We start from the raw sequence: 16,263 nt of genomic DNA, 5'->3' as shown, positions 1-16,263 counted from the left end.
AACACATCTTTTTAAATGAATTTCATATTTTACTAATGCGGAGAAAGATTTGTGATAGATTTCTTTAATGTAAATGTTATATGATATTATGGACTAGTACATGTAAATTAACGGTTGCTTTTGTAAACATTTTAATAGCCTTGAGAGGAAGCCTAGTTTTACAACAGGGATCACTCGAAATTAAAAAAAAAACAAACGCCACATGTATTATGAAACATACCGCGCGATAGCGCGATAATATTGCAGATAGTGAACAACTATGACATAAACCGCATTATTTAGAAGATAAAATGAACTATTATTCAAATAAACACATTAACAGCGTTAGAGAAAACATTCGCATATTTGTTATGCACATTTATATATTTTCATTCATTCCGTTATGAGAAGGGACAGAGACCGGATAATGCCAAAAAATCACTGCTTGGGTTTGTTTACATTCCAAGGTATACACTTACCTCATTCCCAGTAAGTTCCCTGTACTTTTTTTCAATTAGTGGTCTCTGACCATGAACATCAAAAGGAAAGGCGTGACAGTTACGAGTAGTCAGGGAGAACGTTCCTTAGATGACATCTCATTTGTTCCGTCTGGTGAACAGAATGGCCAGGAAGCTGATTTTAATGTTAAGAACAACAAAATGTGTGCAATTTATAATACAATGTATAATCTTGTTTACAAATGGAAATGAAATATAATGTAAATATAAGAAATGAAACTTCTTTATTTCAATGTTCATGCGAAATGAACGACCAAATAGGATCGGCAAATTAAACATGAATCGCGCTAGTTATGGATTTGCCGATCCTATTTCTGCCTTTCATTTCGCAGAGACACCGACAAAAAATAGTCCATCTCTTTAGTACACACAGTTATGAAAGTAACCTAAGTGTGGGTCGAAATGTAGATATCTTTCATGCAAGAAAGCCGTTTTCGTACTGTGATTTTTTATAAGTATGTAGATGTATTTTGAAAGCATTTATATGCAACTTGTTATTTATGATGTTTATAGAACTAAGGATTCCTGCGGACTAGTAAGTTTTGTTCAAAATAAATTAATGCTTCAGAGCTAGGAAAATTGATTCAAGCATTAATTAATTACTGTTATTTTATTTGGCAATACCCGGCTTACGGCTAGGCCTTACGGTTTTAACAGATGAACAGATTAGCTACTTATCAGTCAAATGAATAAGCGATTTCATATTGTTTTCTTTTAATGCATTATTTTACTTTTAAATTATTTCCATCAGCTGTTTTACTGTTGTTGCGCGTTTCAAACGTAGCACTTCGTAGATGCTGAAAGTGCATATCGTGCCAACAAATTTAATATTAAAATTGGTAGTGCAGTCCGCATAATTATCACAATAAACTCCAACTTGATTGATGTAGCCGAGGTCAGTTGAATCACCTTCTACACTTAAGCGCAGATATGAACAGATAAATTGATAAACTTCGACCTAGTCACAACCTGAAGACTGTAGGGTATTTTAAATAAGCGTTACTATTTTAAGTAAAAAATGTCTGGAATTCCAGTGTCACGAGGGTTTCGGTTTCAGAACAAAGTTGCTGTGGTTACAGGAGGTTGTTGCGGTGTAGGGCGCGGCTGCGTTGATGTTCTAGGTAATTATATTCGTTAAACTGTACTAGTATCTAAAAAAATTTCGTTGTATACATAATATGAAATGTGTGTATTTTGAGCTAACTTGTATGGGAAAATACGGCATACCGGTTTTTCGCATGCATTGAAGATTTAGCTAACTTTGTGCTCTGGGTGAGACATTGTGATCACTCACCGCCCGTCCGGCCGTCTGTCCACGCCGTCTGTCCACGCCGTCTGTCCGTTTCTACTACTTTCCTCTAAAACTGCTAGTCAGAACTGCACCAAAATTGGTAAGTAGCTTTCTGGAATGGTTTTCTGTCAATAATATTAAATGTTCTGCTTTGTTCCTTTCTAGGGCTAGAAATAGATATACCGTTAAATGCCTTCTTCTCCTGAACGGCTTGATAGACCTTCATCAATCTTGGTCTGTAGCATCATTATAAGGTCCTAATCCAGTTTGTTCAAACGGGTAAGAGGTGGGGTGGGGGAGGGGAGGCTTGGTCCCTTTTAGGGACTACAAACGCTAGAATATAACATATAAACAATTTCTTTTTGTGACCTTTATGAATCCTAGTTTGTAGCGTTTTAAGGCCTCTCCTAATTCGTTCAAATAGGGCGCTTGGTCAACTAAAGCAAGAAAAAAAAAAAAAAAAAAAAAAAAAAAAAAAATCTAGATATGTATGCGAACAACTTCTCGTGAACTGCTTGATGGATCTTCATCAAACTTGGCCTGTAGCATCATTTTAAAGTCATTTTCTTCACAACCGCTGGATGAAGATAACCATTATATTTCCGTTTTTTTCTGTTTCTTTACAGTAGCTTGTTACAAAAATATGTCATTCAGAAAATCGAAATAAATGTCAGGTTATGGATAACTTATACATGTAAATACAACAGCTCGTATTTTATCGCCTAATACTATTCTTGATTTTTATTTACAATAGTTGTGTCAATTCAAATTTGACATTTACCGTCAGATAAAAAGACAGTCGTAATTCTTTTTTTTTTAAATTTCCTCCGTGCCATTCTTTATGTCTTTTTTTGTTTGTTTTTGTTTTTTCTTTTCTTTGCGAATGACATCAGATCGCACGTGCAATCTGGCAGAAAAAACCCCCACCATTGAAACGAAAACTTCAACACATAGTTACTGCCCCCTTTCGGTACCGTAGACAGTGCCATCACGTAGAATGAAATTTTCGAGAAAGTAGAATGACTGAAAATGAACTAGCAATCTTCTGTAAATTTAAGAAAAAAAGTCTAGTTTCAGATAATTTACTAGTTTTGGTGTGATGGATTTGTGACGCTCTGCAAAGTCCGTGTTATTGCGTGTCTTTTTTAACTTGTAACTGTACAAATACACGTTTTTTGCCTTCGAAGTGGGTGGTGACGGAGGGGGGTGTTACAACTTCACGTGTTAATAAATATTCATGGAAGGTTTGAAAAATTTAAAAAATGGAATGAACAAATTTTGGGGGAGGGGGCGTGGGGGAATGGGTGACCGGGTGAGGGTACAAAACTTCACGTGTGGGTAATAAATATAATAAATATTAATTTAAAATTAAACATGAAAAAAAAACTAATGTTGTGGGGGTTGCATGATCGGGGCGGTGGGATGACTGGGTGGATGAGCGAGCTTTAGGGGGGAGGGTACAACTTTGCATATTGATAAATATTCATGGAAGGTTTAAGGCTAAAAAGAATGGGAAAAAATGTGGGGGTGGGGAGGGAGAGGGGTGTGTGACCATAGCGGTTGGGGTGACCGGATGTGGGTACACAACTTCACATGTTGAAAATAAATGTTCATGGAAAAAAATGAAAGAGATTTAATGAAATTCTACCAATTGGTTAGTTTGTTATCTACAAATATGTGGATTATCAAGCAATTAAAGGGCAATAACTCTGAAGTTACTGAATAGATCCTGACGAAATTGTGTGTGCACTTCCACAGTATAGTGATCTAAATTCAATCAAGTTAAGTTTCATAGTTCTAGGTCAAATATGTCACAAGTTATGAAGCAGAAATTGCCATATTTATAGTACCTTATATAGTTAACGCTAGAAATTACTAAGGATCATAACTCTGGTGTTACTTGGGCAATCTGACTGAAACTTGACGGGCGACTTTTCACTATATTGATGAACATGTGTGTGAAGTTTCATTTTCATACTCCAAACCACTTTCTAGATATGGCTCCGGACGGACGGACAATGCAGAAACTATATCCCTCCGCCTTGGTCGGAGGATAACAATAGAGACGTCGCCGTTCTAATAAATCAATTTGCTGGTGGCCATTAAAATGATTTTCGTTTGCGACTGCCTAGTCCAGGCTTTATTCTATATTATCCGGATAAACGACATTATACCATTCCTTCCGAATTATCATATATGCCAAACGGGTATCGTATATCAGGAATTCCGAATTTTATAGCATATGGAAATCCGTATTTTATTAGTATACGGACTTTCAAATATACGAGCCCCGTACACGCCCGTATTTTAGTTTTCTTTCCGTATATGGGTATACTTCCGTATACTAACTCTTTTTATTTTCGCAGTGATATATGCAAAACGACCACAACGTCTCAATTATATTATATCATACAATTATCTATAATATATTCATTTACATATCTATGTTTATACATTGAACATCGCTGTTATCTCAACCCAAACACATAATTCAGAACAGCTCATTATCTCATATGACAGTATATTTTTCGTGTGCATTTAATAAGTATTTAGAGAGTCATTTCTTAAATATTCAAATGTACGGCACATGCAAAAGAAGTTACTTACTTGATTTTAGGAGGTCACCATTTTAATACACTAACGTTATTATATCTTGCAAACGGAGTTCCAACCAAATATGTACCAAAGCCAGTTTTTATTAATCTATTTAAAGCGGTGCCATTGGTCAGGGTGACTAAAAAGCAAACCAGTGCGGCTAGCGTCGTAAAAAGATTGAGAAAAAAAAAACATAATTGAGCCGCGCCATGAGAAAACCAACATAGTGGCTGTGCGACCAGCATGGATCCAGCCAGCCTGCGCATCCGCGCAGTCTGGTCAGGATCCATGCTGTCCGCTAACGGTTTCTCTAATTGCAATAGGCTTTGAAAGCGAACAGCATGGATCCTGACCAGACTGCGCGGATGCTGGTCACAAAGTCACTATGTTGGTTTTCTTATGGCGCGGCTCAATTGTAAGATGACAGATTTTAAGGATCTTGTATGACTGCCTGTTTTCTCAAACCCGCGGAATTAAAAACCAAGCACTAGCGATGTTTTTTATCCATGCCGTCCCGATGGTTGGAAAAACACCTGCCTTATTCAGGCAGTCATGTTAGGTATTTTTTCTTGCCTACCGTTGATAAAAGACATTACGAATTAAGGATGTAGGATCAATGTTTTTTTCTACCGTTAAGACTTTTTATACTCTGTGAGCTTGAAGAATAACAGTTTATAAGACAAATAAGGACAGAAAACGCACAGGTCACCGTACTCGTTTTTATTTTATAGGGCATTTTCTTCACCCACACCCGCACTACCGAAGCTCAGTTAAATTGAGAAAAAATGAGATAAGATGTCGTGCGCACGAGATAAGATGTCGAGCAATCGAGAAAAGATGTTGTGCGCACGAGATGAGATGTCGTGCGCACGAGATAAGATGTCGTGCGCTCGAGGTAAAATGTTGTGCGCACGAGATAATTTAATCTTTAAAAAAAAGAAATGCATGTCTTAAACCTACCACCGTACAAATGGTACATTCTTAGCCATATTTTTAATTATTTAGCATAATAATGTTTGGCATAAATTTTGTAAGATAGAAATATTCCCGTACATCATACATTATGACGTCCTAATATGACGTAGATATATATAATTATACGTACGTGTAGCTTGTCTTTTCCATATATTACTTTTTTTCAGTTGAGGAGGGCGGCTTTGTTGCGGTCTTGGACTTCAATGGTATTTTTACACATTAGATTTACATTAACATTCAATGCTTTTATTAGATTTCTCTAAAGTTGCAACTATATGCTTACACATTGAAAATAACTTCACTTAATTAAGCAGAATTATAGTCTACTTATTTTTTCCTGTGTTAAATCATCGATAGCTTCAATCAGTTTCGTTTACTATTTTCAATATTTGTGTAAAATCGTTATTTAATGCACAGTTGTATGTAGCGTTCCGTGTCATTATCACTGGCGGCTGTGTTCAGTAAAGTTTTTTTTACATCTAGATCTATCATAATTTTATGCACAGAATTTTAAAATTGTGGAATTCTTTTGGTATTTTTTATAGAATCTACTAAGGCAACAGTCTCAGAATTAGTTTAGAGCTATATACAGAAAATATAATGACATCATTTGATGATATGATGATGATTATGATGATGATGATGATGACGATGATGATGATGATGATGATATATCGCCTTTCAGTAATATCGATGCGAGGATTTATTAACCTCGAAAATGCAACAACTGTTTGACTATTAAATCCAACAACTCGAAGGATGCTTGGAAAAAAGATTAATAAATAGAAATATTTTCAGAATCACTACTCATTTTAGCATTGTGTTCAGCTTCACATTGTAGGCCTAATGAAGTCATAAAGTAGGTACATCACAACTGGATGTGATGTATTTTAACTCCGCTTACGAGTCAATACGACTTTTCATCATTCATCATGTGACTGTATTAAGACCAGTAGAAATTATAACAATTACAAATGTAATTATTTTGATGGACATTTTTTATATATGCTTAAACTGTAGATGAAGTCGGAAAATCATTGAATTCAGACGGCCTGGCCGGTGAAATGTATTTTATACACTGTGACATGAATAAGGAAGAAGATATCAAGGTTTTTGAAATTTATAATATTCATGATTCTTCTGTTAGTGCATCAGTTGTATGACGAAAGAATCATCAGTCTTTGAGCAAATTACAGTTTCACATTTACACTCAGTTCCAAAAGAAAGTGTGCACTTAGTTTTCTGTTATTTTTTCTCGGTTATTTTCATGAAAACTTATAATGTTTGGTACCGAAATTTAAAACAGTTCGTAAACAAATTGGTGTGCATTTTGGATTTTGAGTTATACCTGAGAGTAAGTGTATGAAAGAATGAAACAAAAACGTCGGGGATTTTTTTTTTGAAATATTTAAACTTAAAAAGTGCACACTTTCTTTTGGAACTGAGTATATAACATCTCTAAGGAGCAAATACCTCCAAATAACGACATAATTTTCCCTACTGGATTAGTTAGTTTATACTAATTTGTTTTAGCTCGATTGTGATGACAGTTTCAAACTGATTTGAACCAGTCAGGAAAACCAGTTCTGATGTCATATGAGAAGTCAAAGTCGTGACCAAAATGGGGCTCGAACCCACGACCCCAGGTTTGAGCCTACTGGATTAAACTCTATACGTTAGCAAATTAACTACTGTATTGTAAAGCAAAAAATAGCAAATACATTTATGTCTCCCAACTGGTGATCGCAATATAGCAGTTACACTATAGATCATTAGTTAAAAAAAAAATTCTGCAGAACCGTAGCGTTTAATTATAATTGTTTCTTTCTGATCTAATGAAAAACCCGATGCTGATAATGCTGACAAGATTAGTTAGACACGCAATAAATTGAAGTTTAAGTTTGACTTTTACATATACTTTTCTCTTTTAAGGCACCCCTCCCCCAAAGCCTCTGAGACATAACTCTTTGTAACATTTCAGAATGCTATTGAAGAAGTAATAAAGAAATATGGCCGTATCGACTGCTTAGTGAATAACGTTGGAACTCGTAAGTATCTGCGAATTAATTGCCGCCATTATTGTAAAGACAAGATATTTTCTTCTATGGTCATGGAAATTTAAAACTGGCCAATATTATAAGATTCTTTCACTGGTTGTAGGTGCAGATTGGAATTTCCGGTCTCGAGGGTAACTGTTTAGGCGGTTACGAGGCTCCAGCCGCGTGACCGCGTAAACAGTCACCCGGGAGCCGGATATTCCCATCTGCACCTACAGCCATGACAGCCAGTGATAGAATCTTTTTCTTGCATACCATATTCAACAGAGAACAGTAAAAATAAATTCAAACAAATGATTTTCTTAAAGCACTTTTTTCTTATAGTAGCGTATTAACAAAGCGCGGGAACTTTACGTCGGTAAACTGGAAGTACGTCATGACGTTACAGAGACGAAAACAACGTAAGAGTTCCGGTTTTGTTTTATTATCTGCAATGAAACGTTATGTTATTTCCTTAAAATAACGGTTTTTTTTAATCGAGAAATATGTTATAAGGAACAAAGCGGAACTATCAAGGTATTTAATTTTTATCCCGTTTTACGAAAAACATTATTATTACTACACACATATTCTGTACATATGTAGTTCGTTATACGTCATATACAGCACGAGAGTCATCTTATACCCCGGGGTGTAAGATGGAGTTTTCCAGCACCGGTGAAATCACCAGAAATCCCCGTCTGGTATGCAAGAAATGTCCATTTTTCCTGTTATGTATAAAACAGGGTCTCATGTAAACTAAATTTTCACTATCATGGACAACTTCTTAAATACCGCATTAAGTAAATACAAGCAAAGCAGGCGTATTTTTAGTCTCAGGTATGCCAGTTTAATTTATTTTACTTTCACTTATTTTATAATTAAGAATTATTATAAATACCCCCAACATCTGGTGCACATGTTATTTTAAGATCCTGGGAGTAAAGAGATTGATGACCTCTCAGTGCAAGGCTTCAGAGATCTTCTCAACACGAACCTAGTCAGTTACTTCACAGCAAGTAAAGTACGTTCATTTTCGAATAATTCAAATTTGATATATTAAAAGAATTTTGTTTGAAGAAATACTATTTGGCTAGAGGTGGTGGACCTGTAATCCCACACATTTGCAGCTATAGGGAGACAGAGTTCAGATAATTTTCTTCCCTTACTTTTCCATAGAGAACATTTAATGGGCTAAGTGAACGTAGATCTCTGCCGTCTCAAAAATATTGTTCTCTACAATGGACGATGTTGATCTACTGTTCTATATCACAATACATATGTACTATAGCTGGCGAAATAGAATCAAACATAATAGACAGTGTAACTGTAACACTGAGGACAAAACCTTGATTCAAGGTTATAACCAGTCCAAAATCTCAAGCATTACATTGTCTGTCTGTGATAACAGATTTTAAAATTGAGCAGTGGCACGAGAGCTTTCAGAGACTGGTCTCCAAGCTCCGTTTTATAGTCTTTTAGAGTTTTAGTTTAAATATGGCTCTTTCCGCGACAACCATTAAAGTATTTTTTATTGCGTCTATAGTTTCAACCGACGTTCTAATTTTCTAAAGTAGCCACAATAGTTTTATCAAGGACAAAGTAAAGATTAAAGTTTTAGTTTTTAGTTATTAGGTGGCAGTTGTGTTTGACGCGTTATATTTTTGCAAAATGTCTTGATTTAGTCACCCTTGACTTATATTTACGTATCTTTTTTTACCGACTGAATACATTAAAGTTGTTCTTTTTACTGGTTTAATTTCTTTGCAGTATGCGTTGCCTTACCTTCGCAAAACAGAAGGATGTATTGTAAATACCGGCAGCATCGGTTCATCAGCAGCTGCGAAGGGTATGCCGTCTTATTGTGCCTCGAAGGTAGGTCTGTCAACGGAAGCAAAACAGATGATACTGCTAAATTTTATGATCATGTAACAACAATGATATTTGTAGAAACACACCTGCGATCCATACCTGCATAACTATATCAATATTTGTTACAAATGATACAAGAATGATTTCTAAATAGTTTAGTGTTTGGTCAAACTTTTTTTAAAGTATTATTATTACAGAACTGCGGGAAACTCACACGCAGTCACGCTTGTGACACCAACACGCTTAGCTAAGGAATGTTTTATTCGTCACTTGCTTTGCTGGCCACAGCTTATTTAGATGTAACTTGTACATTACCTAATCTTGATTCTGAATTATTGTTAAATATCAGTCCTCTTCGCAGTCGTCTCCATTAACAATAAATGTAACGCTGGTGAAAGGGGTATTCGTTATTCGGAGTTTGGCAAAACTTTAGCCATAGTTTTCGACAATACCCAAATAGAACAAGCATAATTTTATTTTTTATTTTCCGTATAAAGCAGAGAATGTCAAGCGTAGTTTGATACGAGATAAGTTAATTTTGGTGAATTTTTATTTTCTTTTAAGGGTGGAACTATCGCCTTTACTAAGGCGCTTGCAATAGACGAGGCCAAACATGGAGTTCGTGTGAACGCGTAAGTAGTGTTTCTTAAAACTAAGATAAAATTGATAATAATGTCGTCCCCTCCGATTACACCTCATTGAGCAAACTACTATTTGTACTTTCCTCCAATGAATCGGGTTTTAACTAAAAGCGATTTGGTTATGACAATCTGAAAATTCCGTTCGAATACGTATTTCTTGTATGCGATTTGGGTATTCTCTAGTAGAAAGACAGGTGCTCATATGAGCTAAAATATTATGCAAAGTGTGCCGAAACGCTATAAAGAATACGTCATGGTACGGAAGTAGATCAGTAATAAAATTTGATTTTGTTAAATTCAGCAATCTTGTCTATTTTTGTAATCTCATTAATTTTATTTTCAAGTAATATTTGATTCAATCGCCTTATACAAATTTTGTTAAGTGCAACATTATCTGGATTGCGTAGAAATTTATACAAAGATCCATCTCAGACAATTCATTACTTTAATTCATATACATGCAGTCGTGACCTTAGCAGGGAATGAACTTTGAATCTTTGTCCGACTACAGATTAGCTGTTTGACCGATGATTCATTGAATGTTCTCACCAGAGATAGTTGACACATCACAGGGCAGTTTTACTTCAAAGGGCATTGACCAATAAGATGACTGAACGATAATTATATATTGTTCATGAAGATACTATTACCTTTACGGTAGATACAGTATAGATTACTCATAAAGGCAGTATCGTCTTTACGGTAGAGACCGTGTAACCATCCGATATTGAAAATAACATCTTTACGGCGCAGACAATATAGATTGATCAAGTTTACAGTACCGTTTTTACGGTAGATACAGTATAGATTACTCATAAAGACAGTGTCGTCTTTACGGTAGAGACGTGTAATATCCGATATTGACAATATCATCTGTACAGTGCAGACCAAGTTTATAGTATCGTGTTTACAGTAGAGACAGTATAGATAGAGCCCGCCCGCTTAGCTCAATAGGGAGAGCGCAGATTTACGGATCTCGGGGTCGTGAGTTCGAGCCCTGGGCGAGGCATATGTTCTCCCTGACGATTTGATAAAAGACATTGTGTCTGAAACGCTGGTTAGGTGAACTGCCCGCCGTTACATAATTAAAATACTGTTGAAAAACGGCGCTAAACCCAAAACAAACAAACAAACAGTATAGATAACTGATACAGACAGCATTGTCTTTAAGGGAAAGAGACAGTATAAAATCACAATTACGGTGGAGTTTGCAATAAATTTTATATAAATAGTATTGACTTTACAGTGCAGACATTATGGACAATTTATGTAGACATCGTCAGTCTAATTTAAGGAACCATATTTTCAGAGTGTCTCCGAGTATAGTAGATACGCCCCTTTTGAGAACAGTAATACGTCAGTGGGGAGAAGAGCAGGAACAAGTCGACATGCTTGCTTCCTTTACGGTAGGATTTGTAAAAAATAAAATCTGATTCACCGATTCTGTAACGGTTTTTTTGTTTTAGAAATTTTCTTCTAACAGATTAAGTTGTATACTCTAAAGATATCTTTCAAGTTTTGAAGCCAAAAAATTGTATTTTATATACAAAATATGTGTATCATTCTGTCAGAATTGAAAAATTTAGAAGTATTAAACATTGTTTAGTTCCTAAGTATTGATTTTCATCAATAACTTGGAAAATAAATTAACAAAAGCACTTGTTATGGAATAGGTGAATCAAAAATAAACATACTTTTACCCATTCATTCATCTAAGATACTCAATCCAACTTAAAAAAGACCCATTTTTCAGGGTGTCTCCGAGCATGGTGGATACCCCATTGCTGAGGTCAAATAGAAACAAGCTTGGTAATCTACAGGAACAACTTAAGCTACTTGCCTCGTTTTCGGTATGGCTAGTAAATTATAGTACCCAGATTATACCAAATTGGATGAAGCAACCAAAAACCATTTGTATCCAACTCCAAGTGCAGTCAATATGCTAATAGAAGCAGTCTGCTTGGTTTTCTCAGTAGGGGAAGTACAGGACAACCAGTCAAAAAGTCTTAGCCAGGCAAATCATGACGAATTGACAGAGGACGACACGTATAAAGTGTTATTGTCCTCCGCCCTTTATTCATGTTGAATTGTCACTTACTGGAGCCCTTGTGAGGGTCGTCTTTTCTTAAACCGGTTGTTGGATCTAAAAAAATTTCCTCTCCCCTGCGCCCATAGGCCAGGAGAGCCGAAAATAGAGAACACATTTTAACACACTTCATCATGAGACGTTTTTTGCTCTTTGATATTTAAGCCCGAAGAATGTGTTGCAAATCTGACGACGGTGTTATTTCCTTATTTCAGCAATTAGGTCGTTTGTCTATACCTCGTGAGATAGGTAAAGCTTGCCTTTTCCTGGCAGTTGATGCGACCTTCACTACTGGAGAGGAACTTATGTGTACAGGCGGAACAGAGATAGGATACGGCGTTAAACAATAAATGCAATGATAACGGACATAACTGTGTGTTAAAAATATTGGAACACTGTGTGGACAGTAATGCACTGGTAACAGATATTACTTGGTATATTATCTAGTGTGTGAAAACGGCAGTATAATGACAATGAAATGAAATATGATATGGCTTCATCGAAACATATCTAATGACAAGAGTCAAGAGATTATAAATCTTTGGGTCAAGCTAATAAACAAGTTGATTATGTTTAATGTTTATATCTACATAAGGCAAACTGTTCCTATGATAAGGAAAACAAAACTCGCCTGTGTAGGTTTTGTGATATAATGTTTTCTGTGGTATAAATGTGTACAGATATATCATAAATATTTTGTAAAAGGTGACAGATAAAAAATACACGTTTAGCCCTTACCCTGATACATTTATGTCTATAATGAATTTTGTCCGTCTCCCAATTTGGACAGTGCCATTTACTGTTAAAAGGGGTGCTTACCAAAAAGATACTAACTGAATTGCGAACAGTGCAGATCTTGATCAGACTGCAAGGATATGCAGGCTGATTATGATCTACACTGGTCGCAAAGACAGAACCAACCTTGTTCAACATGCTAAGGTTTAGTATTTATAATTGATATGAAGGAACACAACTACTTATCCTACAATTAATAATGTGTTAGTAAATAAAACGGTAATGATTTCTTGATATTAATAAACTTCGATAATGTGGCAGTTGACCTAAATACAATCGACACTGTTTATTTTCCGATACAGGTAAATTCAATATTTGTTTTACAATGGATCTATGACGGATTATCATTGAACACCCCTGGACTTATTGGACTCAACTGCCACATTATCAAAGCTTATTAGTAATAGTTTGAATCATATTAAATAATACATTTTTTCTTATAGAACTGTCCAATACCCGTGTTTTCCTGAATGTTTAGAATTTGATTACATAATAGTTTGGTAATGGAGAGCCAATAGAATTTGATTTTATATCAGTTTGGTTATGCAAAGCCAATACCTTCCTCTCACAGTGTGTCAGCTAACGGTGATGCAACTTAACCTGCCTTTAAGGTCACTTGTATTAAACACCAACTTCCTTACGCAGTCAGTGGGCTATTTTCCCAAATTTACTTTTTGTTCTTAATATGATTCATCTTAAGCAGTCACCTGTCTTAAAACACCAAATTGTATCGCTCCCTCTGCTGACTGTTCAATATAGGTTTGACTGTATAGTAAAATCAAATTTTCCAACTGTGTGAATATCTTTAAATTTTCTAAAACCGTGACTGCTTTTAAAAATGGAAGAAAACACTAACTAGGTGAGTTCCTGTGAGAAAGTTTTGAACAGTTGCTCAGGTAGCTCATTCTGTCAATATTTTCAGATATGAAAAGTACCATTCTTTTTATGCGGGGACATAATTTTGGCTATATCTGCAGATTGTCACTGTAACGCAAATATTTATTCCGCAAAAATAATTTGACAATTCTCTATTACAAATGACGGGCGTTCCGTTGAAGAAATCACATATACTTAGGATAAGACTTTAAACTAATCTGCAAATAAAAACTTTAGAGGGCATAGGCACTATAAGGTTTCTTTGGCGGAGCCAAATTTTGATTTAAAATTAGCTTTGTTTGAAGCAGAACTTGAATCAATTTTGAAATCAAGCATGTTCTTTTTATATCTATTCATTTTTTTTGTTATACTTTAGTTATTCAGAGTCAAGTAAGTGTTATAATGATATAAAGTTTATATTCTATAACTCGACCCGACTTAATTCGCTATTAAATTGAAGACTGAAAATGTGTGTTATTGTGCAACACACACAGGTCGTGCATCACAATCATTACGTCATAGCGTCTGACGTCACAGCGACGCGCTATAAAATAAAACACATGTCAGGCAAATATTTTGTGAATATTTTCAAACAATTGAGATCATGTTAAAATTGAAATAATATAGAATCTATCTCTAACAGTGATTTAGTCTTGAATTGTCTCGGTATTTGATTCTTGCACTTCTAAACTCCAAACAACGACAAATTAGTAAATGATATAGATTCTATATTATTTCTTGACTGAATTGTCCGTTTAGGTATATAAAACCTTTGTATATATATGCTCTTACAATTCTTCATTTTTACCCAAAAATGTTTAAATAAGAAACAGATGACCAAAATATAGATTTAAAACACAGCCCATAAAATAAACAAACGTGTTTGTTGTCGAAAGACATTTGGTCGAATACGACAGTTTGCCGATTATGTCATTAGGTCTACCGTGACTGTTCCTCGAAGCCTTTAATGCGACAAATGGTCGAAATAAATATTTTACACTACTTGCTATATTTGTCTTTAAATTGGCGGACGAAGTGGTACAGAAGTACAGTGGTAAGGCGTTGAAACCTAGAGTCGTGGGTACCAATTAAAGTCTTTCAGTTAAATTTCGCTATTAAACGAAGACTGAAAGTGTGTGTTATTGTGAATCACACACAGGTCGTGCATCACAATCATTAAGTCATAGCGTCTGACGTCACAGCGACGCGCTATAAAATAAAACCACACATGTCAGGCAAATATTTTGTGAATATTTTCAAACAATTGAGATCATGTTAAAATTGAAATAATATAGAATCTATCTCTAACAGTGATTTAGTCTTGAATTGTCTCGGTATTTGATTCTTGCACTTCTAAACTCCAAACAACGACAAATTAGTAAATGATATAGATTCTATATTATTTCTCGACTGAATTGTCCGTTTAGGATATAAAACCTTTGTGTATATATGCTCTTACAATTCTTCATTTTTACCCAAAAATGTTTAAATAAGAAACAGTTGACCAAAATATAGATTTAAAACACAGCCCATAAAATAAACAAACGTGTTTGTAAACATGGACGGATCCAACCGGAAGGGGAAGAAGCATTTTATAGAGATATTTCGAAGGCAGAAAACAATACATATTGTAGCCCTGATCAACCTATAAACCGCGTCAGTCTATTTTTTTAAGTACGACAACACGGTTGATCCATTTAAACGAGTTGTATACCAAGACACGATTTATCTTTACTAAACTACTCAGTCAATGATTAAAGGAAATGATTAAACGAAACAGAAAGACATTGTTTTATCAGTTGAATAGTTGCTATGACAGTAACCCTGTGAGTAATACCTGAAGTCGCGAACACTTATGGTAAGCTGTCCAATTAATTATCGGAACATGAAACTCAAATGATGTTACCTTGTCCACAGTAAAAATGAATAACATTTAAAAGGAAAAGTGAAATCGGAATCTATGCCATATTATAGCAACTTTCATATGTTTTTTCCGAACTTATTCGAACTTTGTACCTCTGTATTGAGGCATACTCTCTCATATCCACTGAAAATGCCGCTTCTATATCTTAAACATTTTACGACGGCAATGTATAGATCTTCTTATTTTTTGAAAGGATTTTATCGCATTTCAAGTATTTTCATTTTTTATGTGTTCTATTCCTTATTCGAAATTTGAAAAAGGAATACAGAAGCGGTTCCTTATTTCTTATTGAACAATTCCATCAAATTTAAGTCCAGTTTCTTATTCGAACTTTATACCTCTACTTTGAGGCATACTCTCTAAAATCGTTGGAAAATACCACTTACATATACAAAACATTTGGGCCGCCCAATGAGAAAACCAACATAGTGCAAAATTTTGACATTTTCACTTAATTGCACTTTTAAAAAGTAGCGAAATTCTGAGGCATACTCTCTTAAATCGTGGAAAATATCGCTAACATATTTAAACATTTCATGTCGGTGATGTTTACCTACTTTTTGAGGAGGTTTTCCTGCATTTCAAGTATTTTGATTTCTTTTTGTTCTATTCCTTATTCGACTTCTGGAAAAGAAAGAGGGAACCAGTTCCTTATTCCTTATTCGACTTTGTGAT

The 16,263-nt window shown here is 35.1% G+C and overlaps 1 protein-coding gene across 1 annotated transcript; it reads left to right on the top strand.

Moving 5' to 3' along the window:
• Positions 1 to 1,436: 1,436 nt before the first annotated feature.
• LOC123552133 (17-beta-hydroxysteroid dehydrogenase 14-like) lies at positions 1,437 to 12,619 on the top strand. The gene is made up of 9 exons (XM_045341546.2): positions 1,437 to 1,618; positions 5,526 to 5,564; positions 6,379 to 6,467; positions 7,340 to 7,406; positions 8,327 to 8,418; positions 9,165 to 9,269; positions 9,831 to 9,898; positions 11,217 to 11,313; positions 12,209 to 12,619. The coding sequence occupies exons 1-9, from the start codon at positions 1,516 to 1,518 to the stop codon at positions 12,341 to 12,343; spliced, it is 795 nt and encodes a 264-aa protein (XP_045197481.2). The 5' UTR covers positions 1,437 to 1,515; the 3' UTR covers positions 12,344 to 12,619.
• Positions 12,620 to 16,263: the final 3,644 nt, after the last annotated feature.

This window comes from Mercenaria mercenaria, chromosome 15 (assembly GCF_021730395.1).
Source record: "Mercenaria mercenaria strain notata chromosome 15, MADL_Memer_1, whole genome shotgun sequence".
Taxonomy (NCBI): Eukaryota; Metazoa; Mollusca; class Bivalvia; order Venerida; family Veneridae; genus Mercenaria; species Mercenaria mercenaria.
The sequence above is the reverse complement of the archived record's forward strand: the minus strand, read 5'-3'. Positions and strand labels throughout refer to the sequence as shown.

Excerpts from the sequence above, each read along its gene's own strand:
- LOC123552133 (XM_045341546.2), top strand. The coding sequence starts at position 1,516 with ATGTCTGGAATTCCAGTGTCACGAGGGTTTCGGTTTCAGAACAAAGTT. Across the intron at positions 7,407-8,326 it reads AGTGAATAACGTTGGAACTC|ATCCTGGGAGTAAAGAGATT; the intron begins GTAAGTATCTGC and ends TGTTATTTTAAG. Across the intron at positions 11,314-12,208 it reads ACATGCTTGCTTCCTTTACG|CAATTAGGTCGTTTGTCTAT; the intron begins GTAGGATTTGTA and ends TCCTTATTTCAG.